Below are 20,431 nucleotides of genomic sequence, written 5' to 3'. Positions count from 1 at the left end.
AATGAGATCCAGGCTCAAGATCCCGAAGTCACTGCTGAGCTGAACCCTGATAAGGGGTGAGGTCACAGAGGAAGGAAACTACTACCAGTTATTATAAAATATTAGAAGTTGCTCTTGATTCAGCTTTAGAGGAAACAGCATGAATATGAACGTTTCTTCCTCCTTTCTGATAACAAAACTAAGTGATCATATTTCACTTTTCCCCCTGACCACCAGGCTGTTTATATGTGTTCTGTTCAATTCCACTATTAAAATAACCTGTGTGGGAATTTTCTGTTCCCCACTTTCCATTTCTTTGTCTTACATTAGTTACTCTTCTTTTTTTTTTTTTTTTTGGCCCTGTCTCTTCACTTCTATACTTCATTATTTCATTTTTGTGCCTAATACTTCTATAAATATTTGTTAGAAAAAAATGCATGAATAAATGAATGAATAGGATTTGTAGAAAGCAAGGAAGCCACCTCAAGTCCTCTGTAGAAAGTAAGACATAAATAAATCTCAAATGGTTTTATTTGCAGGGAAGATAGTTAACTTCTTATGAATTACAGGAATATTTCTCTCCAATTAAGAAAATCTGCTAAGTTTTAAACGTCTGTATTTTAAAAGGCAAATTAAGGAATGATTAATTTCATTATAAAACAATTTAGCATCACAAAGATTTTCACTCAAATTAAAACTCCAAGCTACTTGTTGAGAAATTTTTTCAAGCAAGAATTAGAAACTTTTGGCTAGCAGAATCTGAAAATTAAAGCATCTCTAACACAGTAACACAAAGTATTAAGAAAACACTGTTTACAAATACTCAATTTAGATACGATTTTTAAAGAGAAAAGCTACTGAATAAACAAGCCACACAATGATAATTCAACAATAAATGTGTACCCCATTCCAAACAGAGGTGTTTGTATATATACATTATGTATATAAACTATGATCTCTTTGTACTCTTCTTGGTTCCAGCCTAATAGGAAAGCCCCTTTTCCAAGCTCAGGGGCCTCCACTTAACACACTGCGCTTCCACAAGTCCTGTCTGTTCTATAGACAGCTGGGAGTTTGTCCTCTACCCTGGCAAGCCTTATCACAATCTCCGTTAGCTCCTTTAATGAGTTACCGGGTTCTGCCCTCCTCACTGGCACAACTCCTTAAGGAGCTGCTCAGGCAGCTGGAGACTTAAATGGAAAGTATGGTGAGTGGGGCAGAATATACATATTTTCCTTCTACATCAGATGTATTCCTCCTTTCACCCACCCACAGGTCCAAACCAGGAGACCCATGAGCCACTCTGAAGACATATTACCTTTCGGAAAAACAGTCTTCAGTTACTGGTCTTCATAATCTGTCTTAAACGCTGTGCCAAGAAAGCGCAGCTTTTTAAATAACGCAGGTGTCCTTATGATCCTTGCAATGGAGACGATCTCTTAGGTATGTTTTGCTACACGTAAATCTTTGCTTAAGCACGATTTTTTAAACTACCATGTATTGAGGAGTCTATATTCTAGACATTTAGAACTCACTTTTTAGACTTTGTAAAAGGAATTGAGATAATATAATTATTTCCATTCTGCAAGTGAGGAAACAAACTCAGAAATCCACATATGTTCAAAAGCTCTTGGCTTTTTTGTGCACACAACACTTCCTTTCTGGATAATTCTTCTGTGTTCAAAGAGCTCATCATTAGCTTAACAGAGCTCTAAGCATCTCCAGTCTTTCAACATACATTTAGTGAATAGCTTCTAACTGTGAGCTTAGTGGAGGCTTCCAAGAAGAGATGAAAGCTATGATCTTGAAAGGTAAGTAGAGTTAGACAGGCAAAGGGGAACCCAAAGAGCTTTCCAGATAGACAGGAGCATGTGTTAAGCCATGGAGACATGAAAGGGCTTGATGCATCCTAGGAACTCTAAGTAGTTCAGCAGGACTAAACACCACGGTGAGTGGGAGGAGCAGCAGGAGAGGAGAATGGACAGAGGCAGAGGGCAAATCATGACAGGAACAGTTATGCTAAAAAGCCAGGTAATGGGGATTTTAACAGTAAAGTAACCTGATAAAACTTGCATTTTAGAAAATCCACTTAACCATTGTTGATTTATGAAAAGGGCAACTGCATATACATTTTGACTATATTCCTCTACTGAACTCACGCTCCCATTTCCTCAGATATTCTTTGTCTACATTTTCCTCTTCTTTCTATTCCTACCTCTCCTTCCCACTCTACCATCAGCTAATGCTGTCATCTTACCAAATCAGAACCTCCCTGTCCTCCCATCAGCTCTACGCACCTCTCATGCCTGCATCAGTTTCTTTATCCTTTGGTTCCGGTGCATGAGGCGCCCCTCCTCCTCACGTAAGAGGCCTCCCACCACAGAACCTCTGCATTCCATCCCACTGCGGTTTCTCCAGTCTTTCCTGTCTATCTTCCCTGTATCCTCTGTGTCTTCTCCTGGATCATTCCCACTAGCAAACAAAAATGCTAATATCTCCCATCAAAAGAAAAAAATGCACCTTCCTAAGCCCCAGACCCTCTTCCAACTTTTTCTACACACTGTCCCCATTTCTTCACTTCCCATTTCCTTCTCAACTCACCCGAGGTGGGCTCCAAGTTGAGATTCCTACCACTCCAACAAAATTGCTCTTTCCTCTCAGTTCTAAATAGCCTCTTTCTCTACCTCCCACCTCTCTGGTCTCCCTTTGTTGCCTCCCTTTGCAGGGTGTCCTTTTTCACATATTCCCTGGAGTGATTTAATCTAGTCCTTAAAATTTTCTTTTAATTGAGATATAATTCACACATCATAAAATTTACCCCTTGGAAGTGTACAATTCTGTTGTCTTTAATATATTCACAGTATTGTGCAACTAATCAACACTATCTAATTCTCAAAAGCTCTCATCACCCCAAAGAGAAAACCCATACCCATCAGTCATTCTCTGTTCTATTCCCTGCCTTCGCCTCCAGCAACCACTAATCTGCCTTCTGTCTCATATGGATTTGCCTATTCCATACATTTCATATAAATGGAACCATATGATATGATCTTTTGTGCCTGGCTTCTTTCACTTAGCATAATGTTTTCAAGGTTCATCCACACTGTAGCATGTGTTAATACTCTATCCCCTTTTATGGCTGAATGAAGTTCCATTTATAGACATACCACATTTTGTTTATCCATTCATCAGCTGATGAGTATTTGGGTTATTTCCACCTTTTGGCTATTATGAATAATGCTGCTATAAACACTCATGTACAGGTTTTTGTGTAGACTTAGGTTTACATTCTTGTGAGTATATGCATAGGAGTGGAATTTCTGGATATTATAACTATGTTTAACTTTTTAAGAAACTGCCAAATTGTTCTCCAAAATGGCTACACAATTATTTTACATGCCCACTAGCAATGTATAAGGATTCCAATTTACCCACATCCTCACCAAAATTTATTGTTCATCTTTTGTCACAGCCATCCTAGTGCATGTGAAATGTTATCTCATCGTGGATTTGATTTGTATTTCCTTAATATTTAATGATATTGAGCATCTTTTCATGTGCTTATTGGCCATTTGTAATATTCTTTGGAGAAATGTCTATTCAAATCCTTTGCCCATTTTTAAATTGAGTTGTCTTTTTATTGTTGAGTTTCAAGAGTTCCTTATATATTCTGGATACTAGCCCTTTGTCAGATATGTGCTTTGCAAAAAAAAGAAAGTCCCATTTTCTGGGTTATCTTTTCATGTTCTTAAAAGTGTCCTTTGAAGCACAAAAGATTTTAATTTTGATGAAGTCCAATTTATCTTTTTTTTAGTCACTTGTACTTTTGGTGTCGTAGTTAAGAAACCACTGCCACATCTGAAGTCATCCAGATTTACAGTTGTGTTTTCATCTAAGAGTTTTATAGTGTTAGCTTTTACATTTAGGTCTTTGACCCACTCTGAGTTTGTCCTTATGTTTTGAGATATGGATCCAAACTCTGTTTTGCATGTGAATATCCTGTTGTCTCAGCACCATTTGTTGAAAAGGCTACTCTTTCCCCTACTAAATTGTCTTGGTACTCTTGTCAGAAATTAACTTATCATAAATACAATAGTTTATTCCTGGATTCTCAATTCTATTCCATTGATGTATATGTCTATCCTTATGCCAGTACCATGCTCTTTTGATTACTGCAGTTTTGTAGTAAGTTTTAGAATTGGGAAGTATGGGTCATCCAACTTTGTTGTTTCTGTTTTTCCAGGATTATAATACCATTCCTATAAAGGGATCCAAATGAAAAAGGCAAAGAAATGTGAAACAGCATGGTGAATGTGTACAGGGCAGGAATCACAGTTTGATCGAAGCATAACAGATAACCTGGAAAGGGTGGGCCATACAGGGCCTTTTATGCCATGCCAAGAAGCTTAGGTTTTTATGCTGTTAGCATTAAAAGCTGAAAAGTTTTCACCAAGATAGTGACACCATTTAGTTTTAATTCCATATCAATTACACGACGGCTGTGTGGATGTTACACTGGAGGGTTACAGATGGGAAAAGCATTACATCTATTGCTATAGTCCAGAAGATGGACGATGACTACCTGAACTCAGTCAGTGGTTGTAGGAATTCAGCATCAGTGGTAGTAGGAATTAAGCATAGGTGATCAATTTCAGAAACTCAGACAGTAAATTAAGCAGTCTGGATCAGTGACCTTGGCAAAAGCAGTTTCAGTGTCCTGATGGGAAATGAAGACACATTTCATTCCTTATCCACAGCTGCAGAAATAATAGGAATTATGAAAGTGGTGATTAGTAGCTCCCAAATCTGGCTCCGTATCAGGGGCACCAGAAGAGCTTTTGACAAATGCAGATTACTCTGGCTTAACTACCAGACCCACTGAGTCAGTCTCCATGAGTGGAGCTCAGGAACCCTTATTTTGACAAGTTCCTAAGATAAATCTTACACATATATACATATATTTCTTTTGGGAAACACTGGGGTCGACTAGTCTGTCAAGCATAATTATCCCATGTAATTCAAACCTATTTGGTTCCTGGGTTCAGACAGCAAGAGTTCAGATAATGAGGGTTGGAAAGATAGTGAGGGAAGGAAAGAGCTAAGCCAACAGCTGAAGAGGCAGAGGTTAAAATGGGAGAATCATAAGGAGATTTATATCATTAAGAAAATGGAACGTAATTACATCTGATATCTTATAATGGCCTATAATGGAATATAATCTGAAAAAATTGAATCACTATGCTGTACACCTGAAACTAATGCAATATTGTAAATCAACTATACTTCAATTTTTTAAAGTTTTTAATAAAAAAGTAGATAAAAAAGCACAGGTAAGAAAAAAGATAACTCAAAAACTAAGGAAGGTAGGCTCCAAACATTAGCTTATCAAGCTAAGAGCATTCATTCATTAAACACAGTCAATGCTATCTCTTAAAGGTCCAATAGTAATATCTTTCTACATGATCCATGATCTTTACTCCCAATACCAACCCATCTGAAATTGGGCCAACAATTTAACTAGTGAAAACTCAATAAAAATTAAGTACTGAAACAGAATTGGAAAATATACTATGGGAAATACCAATAAGGAGTTTGCAGTCTGCCTCAGGGACCAAAAACTAATATAAATCAGTCAGAAACCTTGAAGTGCTAAATAGTATGGAACTAAACTTAGGGAATCAACCCTAAGTCATCAAGGGGTCAGAGAATGCTGCAATCTGTGGCCTCTGCTTCTGGTCCCATCTCAACTTACCAAATTCTTATTCTCTCACACTCATTTCAAACCCTATTTATGTCATGAAATCTTTCCTCGACTCTCGAAGAGATATATTTTCCTTTAACCATCCAGACCACTCTGTACCTCTAAAGACACCCAAATTCTCTCCAAACTTCCATCCCCAATAATAAACAAACACATAACTATTGGTATGCAATAGACACTGCCCTAAGTGCTTTACCTATATCAACTAATTTAATCTTCACAACTACTTTGTGAATGGTGGGTCTGACTATCACCCCATTGTATAGATGAGAAAGCTGAGGGACCGAGCGGTTCAGCAAAGCTAGGAAGTGAACTCAGGCAGTCTGGTTTCAGAGACTACATGTTCTTTACCTCAACATTCTACAAGATCTGGAGTCACTCTATGCTAGTCTACATTAGGTTCTGTTCAAAGCAAGTATTTTCTAATTACCTTTTCATCCCACAAGTAGGCACTCAAATACATGTGGACTGTGAAATCTTTTTGGTCACAAAATATCATGCTCTTCCCAGCTTGTAATCAGAAATGACCACAGTATACACAGAAAAGATGATAAAAAGAGACAGGAAAACACATTCAGGAGGAGTGGGAAACAAAAGCTAAACAGGTAGAAGATTTTGGAAACCATATAGAGATTTTAAAAAGTAGGTGGCAACTGAAGGTTCTTGAGGACAGCAGCATTAAAGCTGTGTGTTGGAGGAGTAATCTGAGAGTAGCAATATTAACGTGGGATGAATGGATGAGAAATGAAGGAAGGGAAAGAGTAGGTGCTATCAAAGTTATCCACATGTGAGGGAAGGACCTAGACCAGAATGGTCTCAGTGAGAATACAGAGGAAAGGGTAGACCTAAAAGGTGTTCCAAATAAGGAAATTACAATATGTATTAGATGCAGGAAGATTTTACAAATTAAAAAAGAAGAGTAAGTGATGGGGTTTTATTTTTTCATGTCTCTAAAATAGTATACCACTGAAAGAAGTGAGATTTTTAGGAAAAGCAGATTTTAAAATCAAGCTTTTATTCCATTCTATTTTTTTCAAAGAATAAACACAATTTACCACTAAAACATCCTTATCCACTGCTTCATGGAATTAGTCACTTAGTGAGAGATTCCAGTTTCTTTACATCCGCAACTATTCTTTGAAGGCCTGGAAGGTCTAGACCCAGGGAGGTCTTAACCCTTTTATATGTCTGGCATTTTTTATTGACCTAGAGATAGTCTATAGAAAAGCTTTTTTTTTAAGCCAGGTTTCTCTGTGACATCCAGCAATCCTAATCACAGGCTAAGTTAAAAAGAACCTTCAAAGTCAAGAACCATCAAATAGGCTCAACCTGCCGCCCATCTACACCACGCCAAGGAGCCAGTCAGTCTTTAATCCCCAGCTTTTATCCTTCTGGTGATGGAATACTTTACGCTTCACAGGCAACTCATTCTATTTTTTAACTGTTCTGTTGAGCTTAATGTAAGGGAGACTGCTCAAATCTGTCTGCCTCTAACTTTCATCCATTTGTTCTGTCTTCTGAGGACATACAGAGTCAATCTAATCGCTCTCCAATTAACAGCTCCTCAAATATTTGTAGACATCATCATGACCTGGACAACTACTTTCTAACAAATGCCTTGCATAAGAATTGTTAGCCTGTTTTCCCTGATAACAACAACACAATGCGTATCAAGCATTGTACTCTTCTAGGTCACCAAGTCCTTTGAAGGGGCTGCTATACACATAGAACCTCACACAGTTTCTGGCATGTAGTGGACTCTCAAAATACGACTGTAAATGACTCAGTGAGTGAATAAATCCATCTGCTAGTAGAATTTTCAAATATATTCTTTCTCAACTGGTTGAATCTTCTACCTACAACCAAACAAGTTTATTAAACGCTCTGTCCTCAAAATCAATGTCATATAAAGAAAATATAAACCCAGAAATAATTTGTCAGGTATGCATGTTAAATGAGCATCTTAATAAGAAACTTTAGTGAAACACAATTTTTACTGTGTGCACTATTGGAAAGTCTGAGTTTCATATACACATATTCCTTTTTCAATTAAAAGATAGTTAGGGGGAAGGTACAGCTCAGTGGTAGAGTGCATGCTTAGCATACACAAGGTCCTAGGTTCAATCCCCAGTATCTCCATTAAAAAAATAAATAACTGGCTCACAGAGAAAGAGAATGTGACAATGAATGTGTATATATTCATGTATAACTGAAAAACTGTGCTCTACACTGGAATTTGACACAACATTGTAAAATGACTATAACTCAATTTAAAAATGTTTAAAATTAATTAATTAATAAAATAATAAAATAAAATGAGTTAACTAAAATACTGCTATCGATAAAAAGTAAAAGGTATTGTAATCACAAAGTAAATGATCACATACAAAAAAATAAATAAATAACCAAATTACCTCCCCCTGACAAAAAAAAAAAAAGAGTTAATTTAACAAAATAAAAATAATTATCTTCATTTTAACTCACCTAGTGAAATAGTACAGCTTGAATTTTGGCTTCTATAATATAAAGATATATTCTACCACTGAAATATAGAATTCAAAAAATGACTAGAAGTAACATTACATTTAATCTAGTTCAGAGATATTCAACAATTCTGAGGACAATCATAGTAAAAAATATTTTATAGTGCAGCATGGTACACATATACAAATACACAATTAATACAAAAGTTTTACAATACAGTGCTTATCATTACTACCTAGAACATACTCTGACACTTTTTTAAGATTGCTGCAGCCCATTAAATTGATATCATATCCCACTAATAGGTCACACCCACAACTTGAAAAACACAGATCTAGGCCAACATCCACCCCTATCCTCAACCAATTTACTGATGAAGAAGGTATGTTTCAGCTTGTATAAATGTCTTGCATAGAATCACATAATTAATTCATTCACTTTAGCTCCCGCGGTATGCTGGCACGGTGTTATGGAAAATAACAAATGAAACACAGCTCCTGACTTCATGGAAGCCGCAAACAGTTGGGTAGACAGACAAGGCAACCAGCTGCACAGGTAAGACCCGCAAGCAGTGAAGTATGAACAAAGATCACCGAGGAGGGCCTCTAAATCACACGGGGAGAGCTGAGGAAGACCACTGGAGTGACAGTAAAGACCAAACTAACCCCAGTTCTCCTTGCTGTCTGCCATGTTGCCTCGGCTTATATGAGGCATTTCTTTAACTTCCAGGGAACACCTACTATGGGTGTAAATCAAATCTACCTCAAACTATGTAACTCACAGATACTCCTAACTCCCTCAGCAGTAAAATTATGTTTTTTCTTCAAATCTCCCCTCAATATAGCAGACAATCAACTCAGCAAAGCTTCTTTCTTCCCATTCTTCCTCTTGCTCTTGAAGCAAGAGACTCATGATACTTCCACCATTTCCTTTCTTCACTGACTTAAAAAAAAAAAAATTCCTGGGTATATAATACTCAAAGTAGGCCAATAAAATCAGTATCCCTCCACAATTTCACATGATTTTTTTTTTGGATTAAGTAAACAGATTAAAGTTTCTTAAATTGAATCTACAAAGACTAACGTCAGTACTCAGTTAGCTATAAAGGTATTTCTAGATGAGAATGTAAAAATCTCACCACACAATTGTTGTTGTCCAGGAAGTAGGACTCAGGATCATGAATACTAGGATCCATGAAAATAAACTGTGGGCCTTTTCTCTTCCTTTAAATGTATGAAAAGTCTGGACCTCAGTTTTATTAATCAGAAAACAGAAACAGAGACACATACACTCAGCCTCCTCTGGATAACCTAAAGCTATTCTTACACAAAGCTTCTGAGACATACCTAGTGATACAATGATAATATAATTCCAAATGGAACCAGTTAACTAGCTCAGAGCTAAAACTGAAGGTTAACAAGTTGTAGAGATATCAGTCATGTCAGAATATGACTCTTCCCACTGAAGATTAGAGTCATTGGGTATTACTTCAACACCTACCATAAGAATTCTGGCACTTCTCTAAGGTCTAACAACACTAAACACCACTATTTTTCTGTCTTGCCTCTTGACCTCTTGGCTGTAGATCACTTCTGTTCCTTGGCCTTCGCGCATATGCGTGCTAATAAGTAGTCCTGCTTCTCCAGTCGGACTCTCTCAGCTGTTTTACTTACTTCTACCCCGATCTTTGTCTACAATTTCATCTAACATTTCCAAAAGATAAAGATATGCTAAGAATGGTTTACTCCATATCACAGAATCAAATACCATGCTTAAAATTCATTTTCTAAGAGAATGTCTGAAAATAATTTCAGCAAAATTCATTTTCATTCTATTATCTCTGTGTTATTAATTCTACTATGTTCATTATCTCTAGTATTCACCACTTAAACCCTAGCATGTCACTTAACCTCTTTTTCAGCTCAATCTTCCACATTTCTAAATTGAGGTTAATAAAACATGCCTTTACTCTACTCTCAGGGATATTGTAAGGATTAATAACAGAATAAATGAAAAAGTTCTTTGGAACTCTTGGGAGGGAAGAGTATACAAACTGGATTTACATTGTATGTACCTGTTTAAAGAAAAAAATTTACCGTGGTAGTGCTAAATGCGGGCAATGCATTCTTTTTCTAGTATACTTTAGGTTAGTATGACCTAAAACTATTTTGATGTGGCTATAATTTTCTAACATGCAAAAAAAAAAGAATTTGCAAATACACATTACTGCATGACCTAAAACTATTTTGATGTGGCTATAATTTTCTAAGATGCAAAAAAAAAGAATTTGCAAATACACATTACTATCTATTGTCTTTCCTAAATTTACTTTTGTTTGTTAAAATAGTTAGAAAAGGTCCATTCTAGATTAAAGACTAAAACTAATAACCATTAAATGGGTTCTGATACAATTCTAACATGGGGAGGGGGTTTCCCATACCAACAACAAGCAGTCCTCTGGACACTACCCGGCTGTCCTACAATTCAAGTCAATTCTGACTACCTACTTAGAGAAAGCATCAGATTCTACAGGTCAAGGGCTCATCCCACAAAACTCCCCTCCGCCCCAACATCAGGCACCAATCACAAGCTGAGGTTGTTATGTGCACTTCTAACCAACTGGCTACAGATTGGAGGTTCCATCCTTAGACTTCAGACTCCAGTCGTAAGTCCAGATTGTTACCCACATTTCTGGCTATAAATCAGAGGTCCCCACAACCTCCTCCTTGGTTCAATTAATTTGGTAGAAAATCAAAACTACAATGAGGTATCACCTCACACCAGTCAGAACGGCCATCATTAAAAAGTCTACAAACAAATGCTAAAGAGAGTGTGAAGAAAAAGGAACCCTCCTACACTGTTGGTGGGAATGTAAATTTGGCACAGCCTCAATGGAGGACAATATGGTGGTTCCTTAAAAAACTAAAAATAGATTCACCATATGATCCAGCAATCTGACTCCTGGGCATGTAACCAGAGAAAACTATAATTCAAAAAGACACTTGCACCCCAATGTTCATAGCAGCACTATTTACAATAGCCAAGACATGGAAACAACATAAATGTCCATCAACAGATACCTGGATAAAGAAGATGTGGAATGGAACATTACTCTGCCATGAAAAGAATAAAATAATGCCGTTTGCAGCTTCATGGATGGACCTAAAGATTATCATATTGAGTGACGTCAGACAGGGAAAGACAAACATATTAAATCACTTACATGTGAAATCTAAAAAAATACAAATTCTATTTACAAACCAAAAACAGACTCACAAACATAGAAAACAAACTATGGTTACCAAAGAAGAAAGGGCAGAGAGAGGTAAACTAGGGATTGGGGATTAACAGACACACATTACTATATATAAAATAAACAAGGACCTACTTAGTAGCACAGGAAACTATATTCAATTTCTTGTAATAACTTATAATGGAAAAGAATCTGAAAATATATATGTATGTATATATGTATAACTGAACCACTTTGCTGTACACCTGAAACTAGCACTGTGAATCAATTACACTTCAATAAAAAATTTTTTTTAATTTGCTAGAGCAACTCAGAGAACTTAAAGAAACATTTCACTAAGTACATCATACTGGTTTATTATAAAAAGATGTAACTCAGGAACAGCCAGACGGAAGAGATGCAAAGGACAAGATACAGGGAAAGGGCAAGGAGCTTCCATGCCCTCTCCAGGTACGCCACTCTCCCCAAATCTCCACGTGTTCGCCAACCTGGAAGCTCTCTGAACTCTGTCCTTTTGGGTTTTTTATGGAAGCTTCATCACAGTCATGATCCATTAAATCACTGGTCACTGGAGATTGATTCAACTTTGATCTCCTCTCCCCTTCCTGGAGGCTGGGGGATGGGACTGAAAGTTCCAACCCTCTAAACCCATGGCTGATTCCACTAGCAACCAGCCCCCATCCTTGAGTGCTTTCCAAAAGTCACCTCATTAACCTAACAAAGGACAACTTTATCACTCTCAACACTTAGGAAATTCCAAAGGTTTAGGGAGCTGTGAACCAGAAACTGTGATTGAAGACCAAATATATTTGAGAATTATTTTGGTCATGTTTTTCTGATAAATCACAATCTCACAGCAATCATTTATTGAATGCTTACGGGCCATATACTTTACATCATCTTACTTGGAACTCACATGCACAAAGTCTATATTATTGTCCCTATATTGCAAACGAGGAAATTAAGTCCCAGTTTCCAAGTTCAATGCCTGGCTGAGGAGCCAAGCTAGTATGGAGTTAGAGGTGGGATTGAAACATCAGTCAGCAAAGCCTACACTCTATCACAGAATACGATGACTCCTTTCAAAATTGGCTTTTTCAGGATCTAGGAAACAAACATCATAAATAAGATTAGGCACCCATCAAATTACTTGATTTAAATGGATTCATCTTTTCAGTTTCAAGCCAATGAAACAATGAGGTCCTTTGGAAGCCCTATCCATTTCTTATAGGTATGTATGTGTTATTCCCGGCTATATCATGACCTGGAAGCCATGGGAAATGAAAATGACACAGTGTCACAAAGAAGCACTGAGATATACACTTTACCTCCTGGGAATAAAGAATTTTCAGCAGGATGTTAGAGGAAAAATAAGACCTAAAGCAATCCTGTATCATTCATATAATTCATGGGTTAAATAAATCATACTTTCCTCAACAATTAGCTTGTCTTTCTTATTAATATTGAGAATTTAATAACATTAATGCTTGTTGAAATTGTTAAATTTTCCATGACAATGGGTCTCAAAGACTACAAACAAAAAAAGTAAGAATATGAAATAGACAAACTGAAGGATGATGATTTGCTACCCAAATATATCTCCTAGTTTACCAAAAACCTCACGCATTTCTTTAAATTCTAATCTTTCCATTTACATTATTTATTTATATACAACTTTTCAGAAACTCTCCTTGGTTAAAGTAAGGCCAATCAGTGACCATCCCAGGCACAACTTTCTAGATATGCCCACCTGGTGGGAAAATACTAATGTGTAAAAACATTCACTATTTCATGTAGTTTTTTGCTGGGCCCATCTGTTTCCTAAAAGTCACAATTTACTTGAGAGTCTATTATCTCAGCCAAATTACCTGATCTAAGTCTGAGAGAAATTCTGCTCCCTGTCTCCTTACCCTATTGTGTATGGGGGGAAAAAACATCACTGCTGGTCTATCATCACAGAAAGTAATGGAGGCAAGTATGAAGGAGAAGGAAAGATTGGTCCAATGGAAGGGAATGGGAAAAGGAGGTGGTAAGGGTGAGAGGGAGGCACTTTCAAATAGTAAGAGGAGGAAGAGAAGATGATTAACTGCCAACGGGCTCCCAGTTCAGAACACCAAGTTTCAAACTCAACTCTGATTCTCTGTCTGACCTTGGGCAAATCTCGTTTCTCTGTAATGCAGGAAAAAAAAAAAAAAAACCATTCTGGTATTAATAAACCTAATTTTCTGGAACAGTGTTTTACTCAAGAACACAAATCATTTCGTGTCAACCCTCTGCTTTTACCCTCCTCTTTCTAAACACATTCTATTCTCAAGTTTGCCTTCAGAACATTTTCCCTGACATTTTGTCTTCCATTTACTTCACTACTTTAACTAAACTGTCTTATTCTTTAAAAAGAAAATAGTATTCCACCTCCCTTAAGTATTAGTGCCTTACATATCCCTATAAAGCAGCTGGTCCAACCTATCCCACCCTCAGTGCACCCAGTTATATTTTTAATCTCTCCAACCTCTTTTCTTTCCTGCTGCTCTTCTCGCAGGCCCTCTCCAATATACAGTATCTCTCTGTGATAAAGTGACAGTCTAAATTCAATGCCTTGTTGTCAAGTCAGACACTGAGACCCAGATCACCACCTCCCTACTTTGACATTGATACTTCAACACATGCAGCCTTGAGCTAAAATGATACGGGCTGCCAACTGACACTATAAACTCAAATATTGTCTACTTTCCACTATATCACAATTCAATTTCATAACTAATTTTTCAGAGCCGTTTTCTTTTGTGTAAAAATAAATTGACATAGTATAAATTATTTTGTCCCATTTATTGTTGCATTATCCCGACTGAATTCATTTTACAGTCTTTTAAAGTTATAGTTTCATACCTTATGCGGTCAGTTCTCTTTTTATATGCACATCAGCTCCTACACACTCACACTTCCTTCTACATTCTTAGCCAGTACACTTAAAACTCAGTAATACATGCTCATTGACTTTACTTGCCCATATTTGTCAAGAATATCAATAGGAGTCATACTCAGAGCTAAATCCCACTCACTAGCCATGTGACTCTGCGCAAATTGCTTCTCTCTCTAACCCTGAGTTTCCTGCCCTATTGACATGGGGATGTGAAAACAAGTAAGGTACAGGAGGCATGGAAAGTATATCACAGCATCCATGCCTGTCACCAAGTAAGGCTAAACAAATATTGGCTCCCTTCTTCCTTCTGCTTTATAAAAATCTGTTTACTATAATTCATTAGAATTTTTAAATTAATGCTGGCCATACAGAAAAATAAATTGGTTATTCTACACAACACAGTAGTTCAGAGTTCCTTTGACTTGCCCCTGGTTGAAGAGGACAAAAATTATCTATTTTTTTTAGCTGCTTCCAGTCCTCCCTTAAAATTAAATAAATCATAGTAAGTAAAACATCACAATTTAACTCTACTTATTAGCCCTAGCAAAAGGTACTTACTACTTGAGATAAACACCTAATATACTAAATGTATGTACTGTTGGTAGAGAACCCAGTAGCCTACCCTCTAGCATAGGTATCTACTAAGTTTCCATTCTTCTGGGCGATGCCTGCCCAACTTCATTCCTAAAGAAGTTAATCAAGGCCATTTTTTTTAATATCTGTTAATCATAAGTAAATTTCAAAACAGAGATATCCTATCCAGTCCAGTTCACATAGTTGTATTGCTTCTCAGGTGTTAGTAATAAAAAAGAATTAAGCTGATTGTTATAACTAAATGCTACCAACAGTGAATTTGTGATAACCTAAAAGTACAGTATGTAATTTTAATTCAGCAAAAATAGCTTTGTAATTTCAGGTTTTAGCAATTCATTGTTGAATGAGAAAAAGTTCATGTTCCTGATACTTTATTTAAATAGACCCTTGAGAACCATGAAGCATGATTTTCAACAATTATCACATTTTAACTGTTAGCACCCATTTATCTAATAACTTTAATACTTGGAAGCCATTTGTTGAAAAATACTCAGTAATTCAGATGCTCTGATGTTTTTAAAAATCTCTTCCTCAATACAAATCCATTTCTGAATTAAGAATTTTACTAATATGAATGCTTCTGTGCCCCATCTCATTTGCAGTTAGAGAACGCTTACCTCCTCAATTTTTAAATACTCATGAAATTATTCAAAGGATTTAAGAGTAAATTAGTGTCTAAGTCATAAAAATGACTTTCAGATTTTTTAATTATCTGGTTATGTTCATTCAACAACAGCATCAAATGGCTCACTTTTAAGGTTCTCCCACCAAACAACGCTGATAATCAACATATTCATCTTTAGAAAACTAACAGCTAAATAAGTATACATTATTTGATATTTCCACATTGAAATTAAATCCTTTCAACAAAATCACTTTTTTTAAATCTTTTATATTTTCAAATAAATCAAAAAACCTATTCTATTTGTGCAAAATTAAAAAAGTCTGTTTACCACTCGGGCTAGAATAAAAAATAATGTGGAATCTTCTGCCTATATAATTAGTAGTGAAGAACTAACGTTTCTAACAAGTATATCATTAAAAAACATTTGCACATTAGCAACTAGTACAGTTTTTACTTAACACCTCTGTAAACAAGTTATATTCACTCTAAACACATACTTAAATAAACAACCCAATTATATGCTTAGACCTCCCTTCAAGAATGTCTAATACAGTAAAGAAAAATTCTTATCTTTCTAATGTTGCTTCTGCCTAAGGGGTTGTCTCAAATCCTCTGTGAAATGAGGCAAGATAGATACACATAAAAATTTAAAATTATTAATATAGCAGCTTTTTATTTATTTAGGTGGTGCTTTTAAGTGTCAAAGAAATAAATTAAAAGTACTTATCAGAGGAATTGGTCAATCTTAATACAGAGAGGGTTCAATATGGCACAGAGATTTTACAGCATAGGTATCGAGTCCAAACAGCTCAGGGTGAATCCTGACTCTACTGTTTTTATATTAAATCTGCCTTTAGCAAGTTACTCAAACTCTCTAAATCTCAGTTTCCTCCTCTATAAAATGGAACTCAAAAGTATCTTCCTCTTTGGGGTTTTATGAGGATTCAATGAACTTATCCATGTAAAAGCACCTAAAATAGCACCTGATGCATAGTAAGCTCTCAATAAATGTTAACCATCATTATGATCATCATCATCATCCTCACTGCACTGTTAAAAAAAACTGGATGTAAAAGTAGCTGAATAAATTTGACTCTTCTGTACACAAACCAGACCAATGGGCAGACCACAAGCCAGTTAGTGAACCCCTATATTCAGACCATGAGTCCCAGCTGTATTCATTAGACCTCTAAAGCTGCCTCTCACTGCCAGTATATATCTCATCTGTATATCCAAAAGAACAATCTGGTTACTCACATTATATCACATTAATATGTAAATTCATCACTTCAGCAAGAAAAATCACAAACAAGTAGCTCATTCATGACTCATCTTATTCATAACAATCTCAAACTTGTCACCCCAAAACTGAATTTTAGAGCTACAGTTAAATGAAATAAACACATTCACAACCAAATTCATTCAGTAACGTCAAAAATATCAATATGAACAAACTGAAAGGAGAAGAGATGGCTAGTCCACTAATCATAGATTGTTAAATGTTGAGGAGAAAATGCATCATTATTTTAAGACAACAAGCTTAAATGACAAGCAAATGCTATTAATTTACACAAGTAAAGACCTCTTGTTTTATGACCGCATTCAGTAACTGCACAGAGGTCAGAGTTTTAAAATGAACAGAGCTACATGTAAAAGAAGCAAGTTTCATTCTTAAAGGACCTTATCTTTACTGAAAAAATTCTGGATAATAAGAAGACAAAAGGTTATAGTGGAATGTGAGTATGCTTTTTTTTTGCCTAGGATGAATCTCCTAACAAAATAGAGAAACTCCTTTTTCCCTAAGGTTGGTTTACAATTAGCAATTGGATTCTGCAGTAATTCAATGTCTGAAAGCTTTATTAAGTCAAATGACCTTTTTAATTAAATTTCTCCTAATACATAAGCTTGCTAGACAAGTGTCATCTCTACAGATAATAAAGCCTTTCTATATGTATTGAGTTTTTCCCTTTTTGTTAACCTTTTCTTTGATTTGACACTCTAATGGTCATTATCAGTAAAACTTTTAGAAGTATAGTAAATTTCTAATGTATTCTGCTAAATGCTGTGATTTGTATAATATTTATGATGTCCCTATTTTTCACTCTGTCATTAAAAAAGTGTTCAGGCTAAAATATTTTACTCTTTCAGATTTTCTTTAGATCTGCATTTTAAAAGAATATAGCTAGTGAGGAAAAATGTATACACTTTCATTGCAGCATTAAGGAACGCGTTAGGCTTGAAAACCTGGAGAATAGAATTGAGATACATGCATAAAACTGGCATTAGGTTCAAAAGCTCCTGGCACAAACAGTTCATTTTTAATACTGATAATACAGACTCATCCAACTAAATTTATGAAAGATGTATAAACATGCTTATTGCACTTGAATCACAATTTTAACCCTTAAGCATTTGTTTAAAAAACCAAAGCAGTTAAATGAACATTATGACATCACATTAAATGTTCTGGAGTTTGAAAACCCAAAAATACATTGTCATCAAGCCTCATCTTCCCTATGGATACCACTTTAAATTTAGCAAATTTCACTGGCAATAAATCAAAGAAAGTAAAACCCTTAAGTATGTAACTGTTGTGTGTACATGCTTGAAATCACATATTCATCCATCGTTTCACCATAAGTCTATGATGACGTAGGCAAAATGCTTTACCATCACTTTTCTCATCACTCAAATTAATGATAAAACCAAGGCAAAGTGATTAAGTGACTTACTCAAAGATACCAGCCAACTGTCAGCAATTTTACTTTTTATTAGGTTTCTTAGCTTTCTAGTTCAAACAGGGAGGAAAAAAAATACCTAAGTATCATCTGAGAGATAGAGCACTATCTGAGAGAAGAGAATATTCACTTTACGGGTATTAGCATTTCCAAAGGAGATGCAGGAATACCTAAATTTTACACAAACACTAACAAAAAAAGAAAAAGAAAAAAAAAAAAAAAACAAGAACCTTCTGAATCCCGAATCACTAACCAGCTAAATAAGGAGAGTAAGGTACAATCTCTGGATTGTACCCCCTCCAGCCCACTCTCTCGGCTGCTCTACATTTCTACCTGGTTTACTACTGGGAAACAGATTTCAGCTTTCATAATGCTTTCAAATGGGCTTTTCTTAGCTAATGTCTGCACTCCTCAGGCAAGGCCGTTAAGGTAACTTAATCCCTCAGGAATTGCTCAGTGGAAAAAAAAATGCTGATTTCCAATTTTAAAATGAATTCTTTAGGGTTTTTTTTTTTTCTGAATTAAGAGTAACGACGAAACCCGTAACTACAATTTAGATTCAGCACGTTATCCTGAAGACTCGCAGGACAAATAAAAGCTTAGGAAACGGAAGACGCTGCTGGGGGAGGGGGGGCGGAGAGAGTGCGAGAAAGACGCTGGTCCATTCCGAGATGATGCAGGAATGACATGGCACCTGGACAACACAAGTCTACGTTCACCCCCACTCCAGAGTCTGTGCCTCGGTTTCTCTGACAGATGCCTGGAGCTGTGACTCGGTGCACACGCGAACACACCACCTTTTATTCTTAGACTCCTAGAGAGGAGAATGGTGGGGAAGCGTCGCCCGTTAAAGCTTCACCACAACAAATGATTTCTTTCTCCTCGCATCCCGCCTCCCCTGCTAGGGGCAGGCGACGACTGTCTCGAACAGTAGACAGCTGAGAGGAGCCGAGAACCAGGGAGAGAAGGAAAGCGTCTCCAGTGGGGGAGGGAGGCGGGGAAATAAACCTCACAGCCTCGCGGAGAGCCTCGGGGAGGCTGACAGGAAAAGGAGGAGGATGTTGAGCCGGGAAAACGGAGAGCGGGACCGGGAAGCGCCCGGACTCGCTACGCATCTAGGCTGCCCAGGGCTGGGGCTGGTGCGTACTGGGCGGGGGGAAGTCGATGCTGGGGCGGCCCCCCTCCCCCGACTCCTCAACCCGAGGACAGGGAGGAAATGGCTTTGTATCACAGGATGAAAGGCAGACTGGAGGGCCACCAGGCGGGGAGGGACGGAGGATGCTTGGAGCCGGGACGACCCCGCCCGCCTCACGGACACCGCTGCTCTGCCCTCGGCTCCGCCGCAGCCCCTGGTCCAGCCTCGGGGTCCACGCTCCAACGGCCCGGAGCGGGTCGCCCCGCGCGCTCACCTGCCCACGAAGTTCTCAAGCACCGAGCTCTTGCCGGCGCTCTGGCCGCCCACCACGGCGATCTGCGGCAGCTCCAGCAGGCAGGTCTGTCCCAGCGCGGAGAAGGCGTCCTGCAGACGGTTCACCAGAGGGATCAGCTCCTCCATCTCCCGGTTCCCCATTGTGCCTGCGCCACCAGCTGCACGCTAATCCCTACTGGTCTCCGCGACCTGGCGGGGAGCCGGGGCCGCGCAGCCCTCCCCGCGGCTGCTGCGCTCGGTTCAGTCAGCAGGGTCCAGCTCAGACGTCGGATCCCGCCGCCGACCGGCCTCGAGTGCGCTCCTGACAGCAACGGCCCCGAAGCGCGCCTGCGCAGGCGAGCGGGGGCGTGGCCTGGCTCCAAGACCACCCCGCCCGCACCGCGCTGGGCAGCTGCTCGGCCCTAGGCTTCCCAGCCAAACATCCCCCGCCCGGCGCGTAAGCACTGCCTCCCAGCTGCAGACAGATGCCACCGCCTCTGTCTTGTGCTACCAAGGCTCAGAGGCAGAGTCAGGAAATGACATGAAATCAACAGCAGTCGGAGGCACTATTCCCCTGCAGCAGCTACAAAGCCAAGTCCAATGGAAAGCACTACCACTAGTAACAACTCAGCACTGTCGCCAGCGTCGCCACCAGTGCACCGCCCCTAA

The 20,431-nt window shown here is 38.0% G+C and overlaps 1 protein-coding gene across 5 annotated transcripts in view; it reads right to left on the bottom strand.

Moving 5' to 3' along the window:
* The window catches only part of DNM3 (dynamin 3), a 459,300-nt gene extending 439,197 nt beyond the window's left edge, over positions 1-20,103 (bottom strand). For 4 of the 5 annotated variants that reach the window (XM_010984527.3, XM_010984524.3, XM_010984526.3 and 1 more), the window contains exon 1: positions 19,764-20,103. In XM_010984527.3, the coding sequence (XP_010982829.1) occupies positions 19,764-19,924 (161 nt within the window). In that variant the 5' untranslated portion in view covers positions 19,925-20,103. The remainder of the gene's footprint in view (positions 1-19,763) is intronic. The other variant, XM_010984528.3, reaches the window with a different exon arrangement.
* Positions 20,104-20,431: the final 328 nt, after the last annotated feature.

The sequence above is a fragment of the Camelus dromedarius genome, chromosome 23, assembly GCF_036321535.1.
Source record: "Camelus dromedarius isolate mCamDro1 chromosome 23, mCamDro1.pat, whole genome shotgun sequence".
NCBI classification, from domain to species: Eukaryota; Metazoa; Chordata; class Mammalia; order Artiodactyla; family Camelidae; genus Camelus; species Camelus dromedarius.
This window is presented reverse-complemented; position numbering and strand designations above follow the sequence as displayed.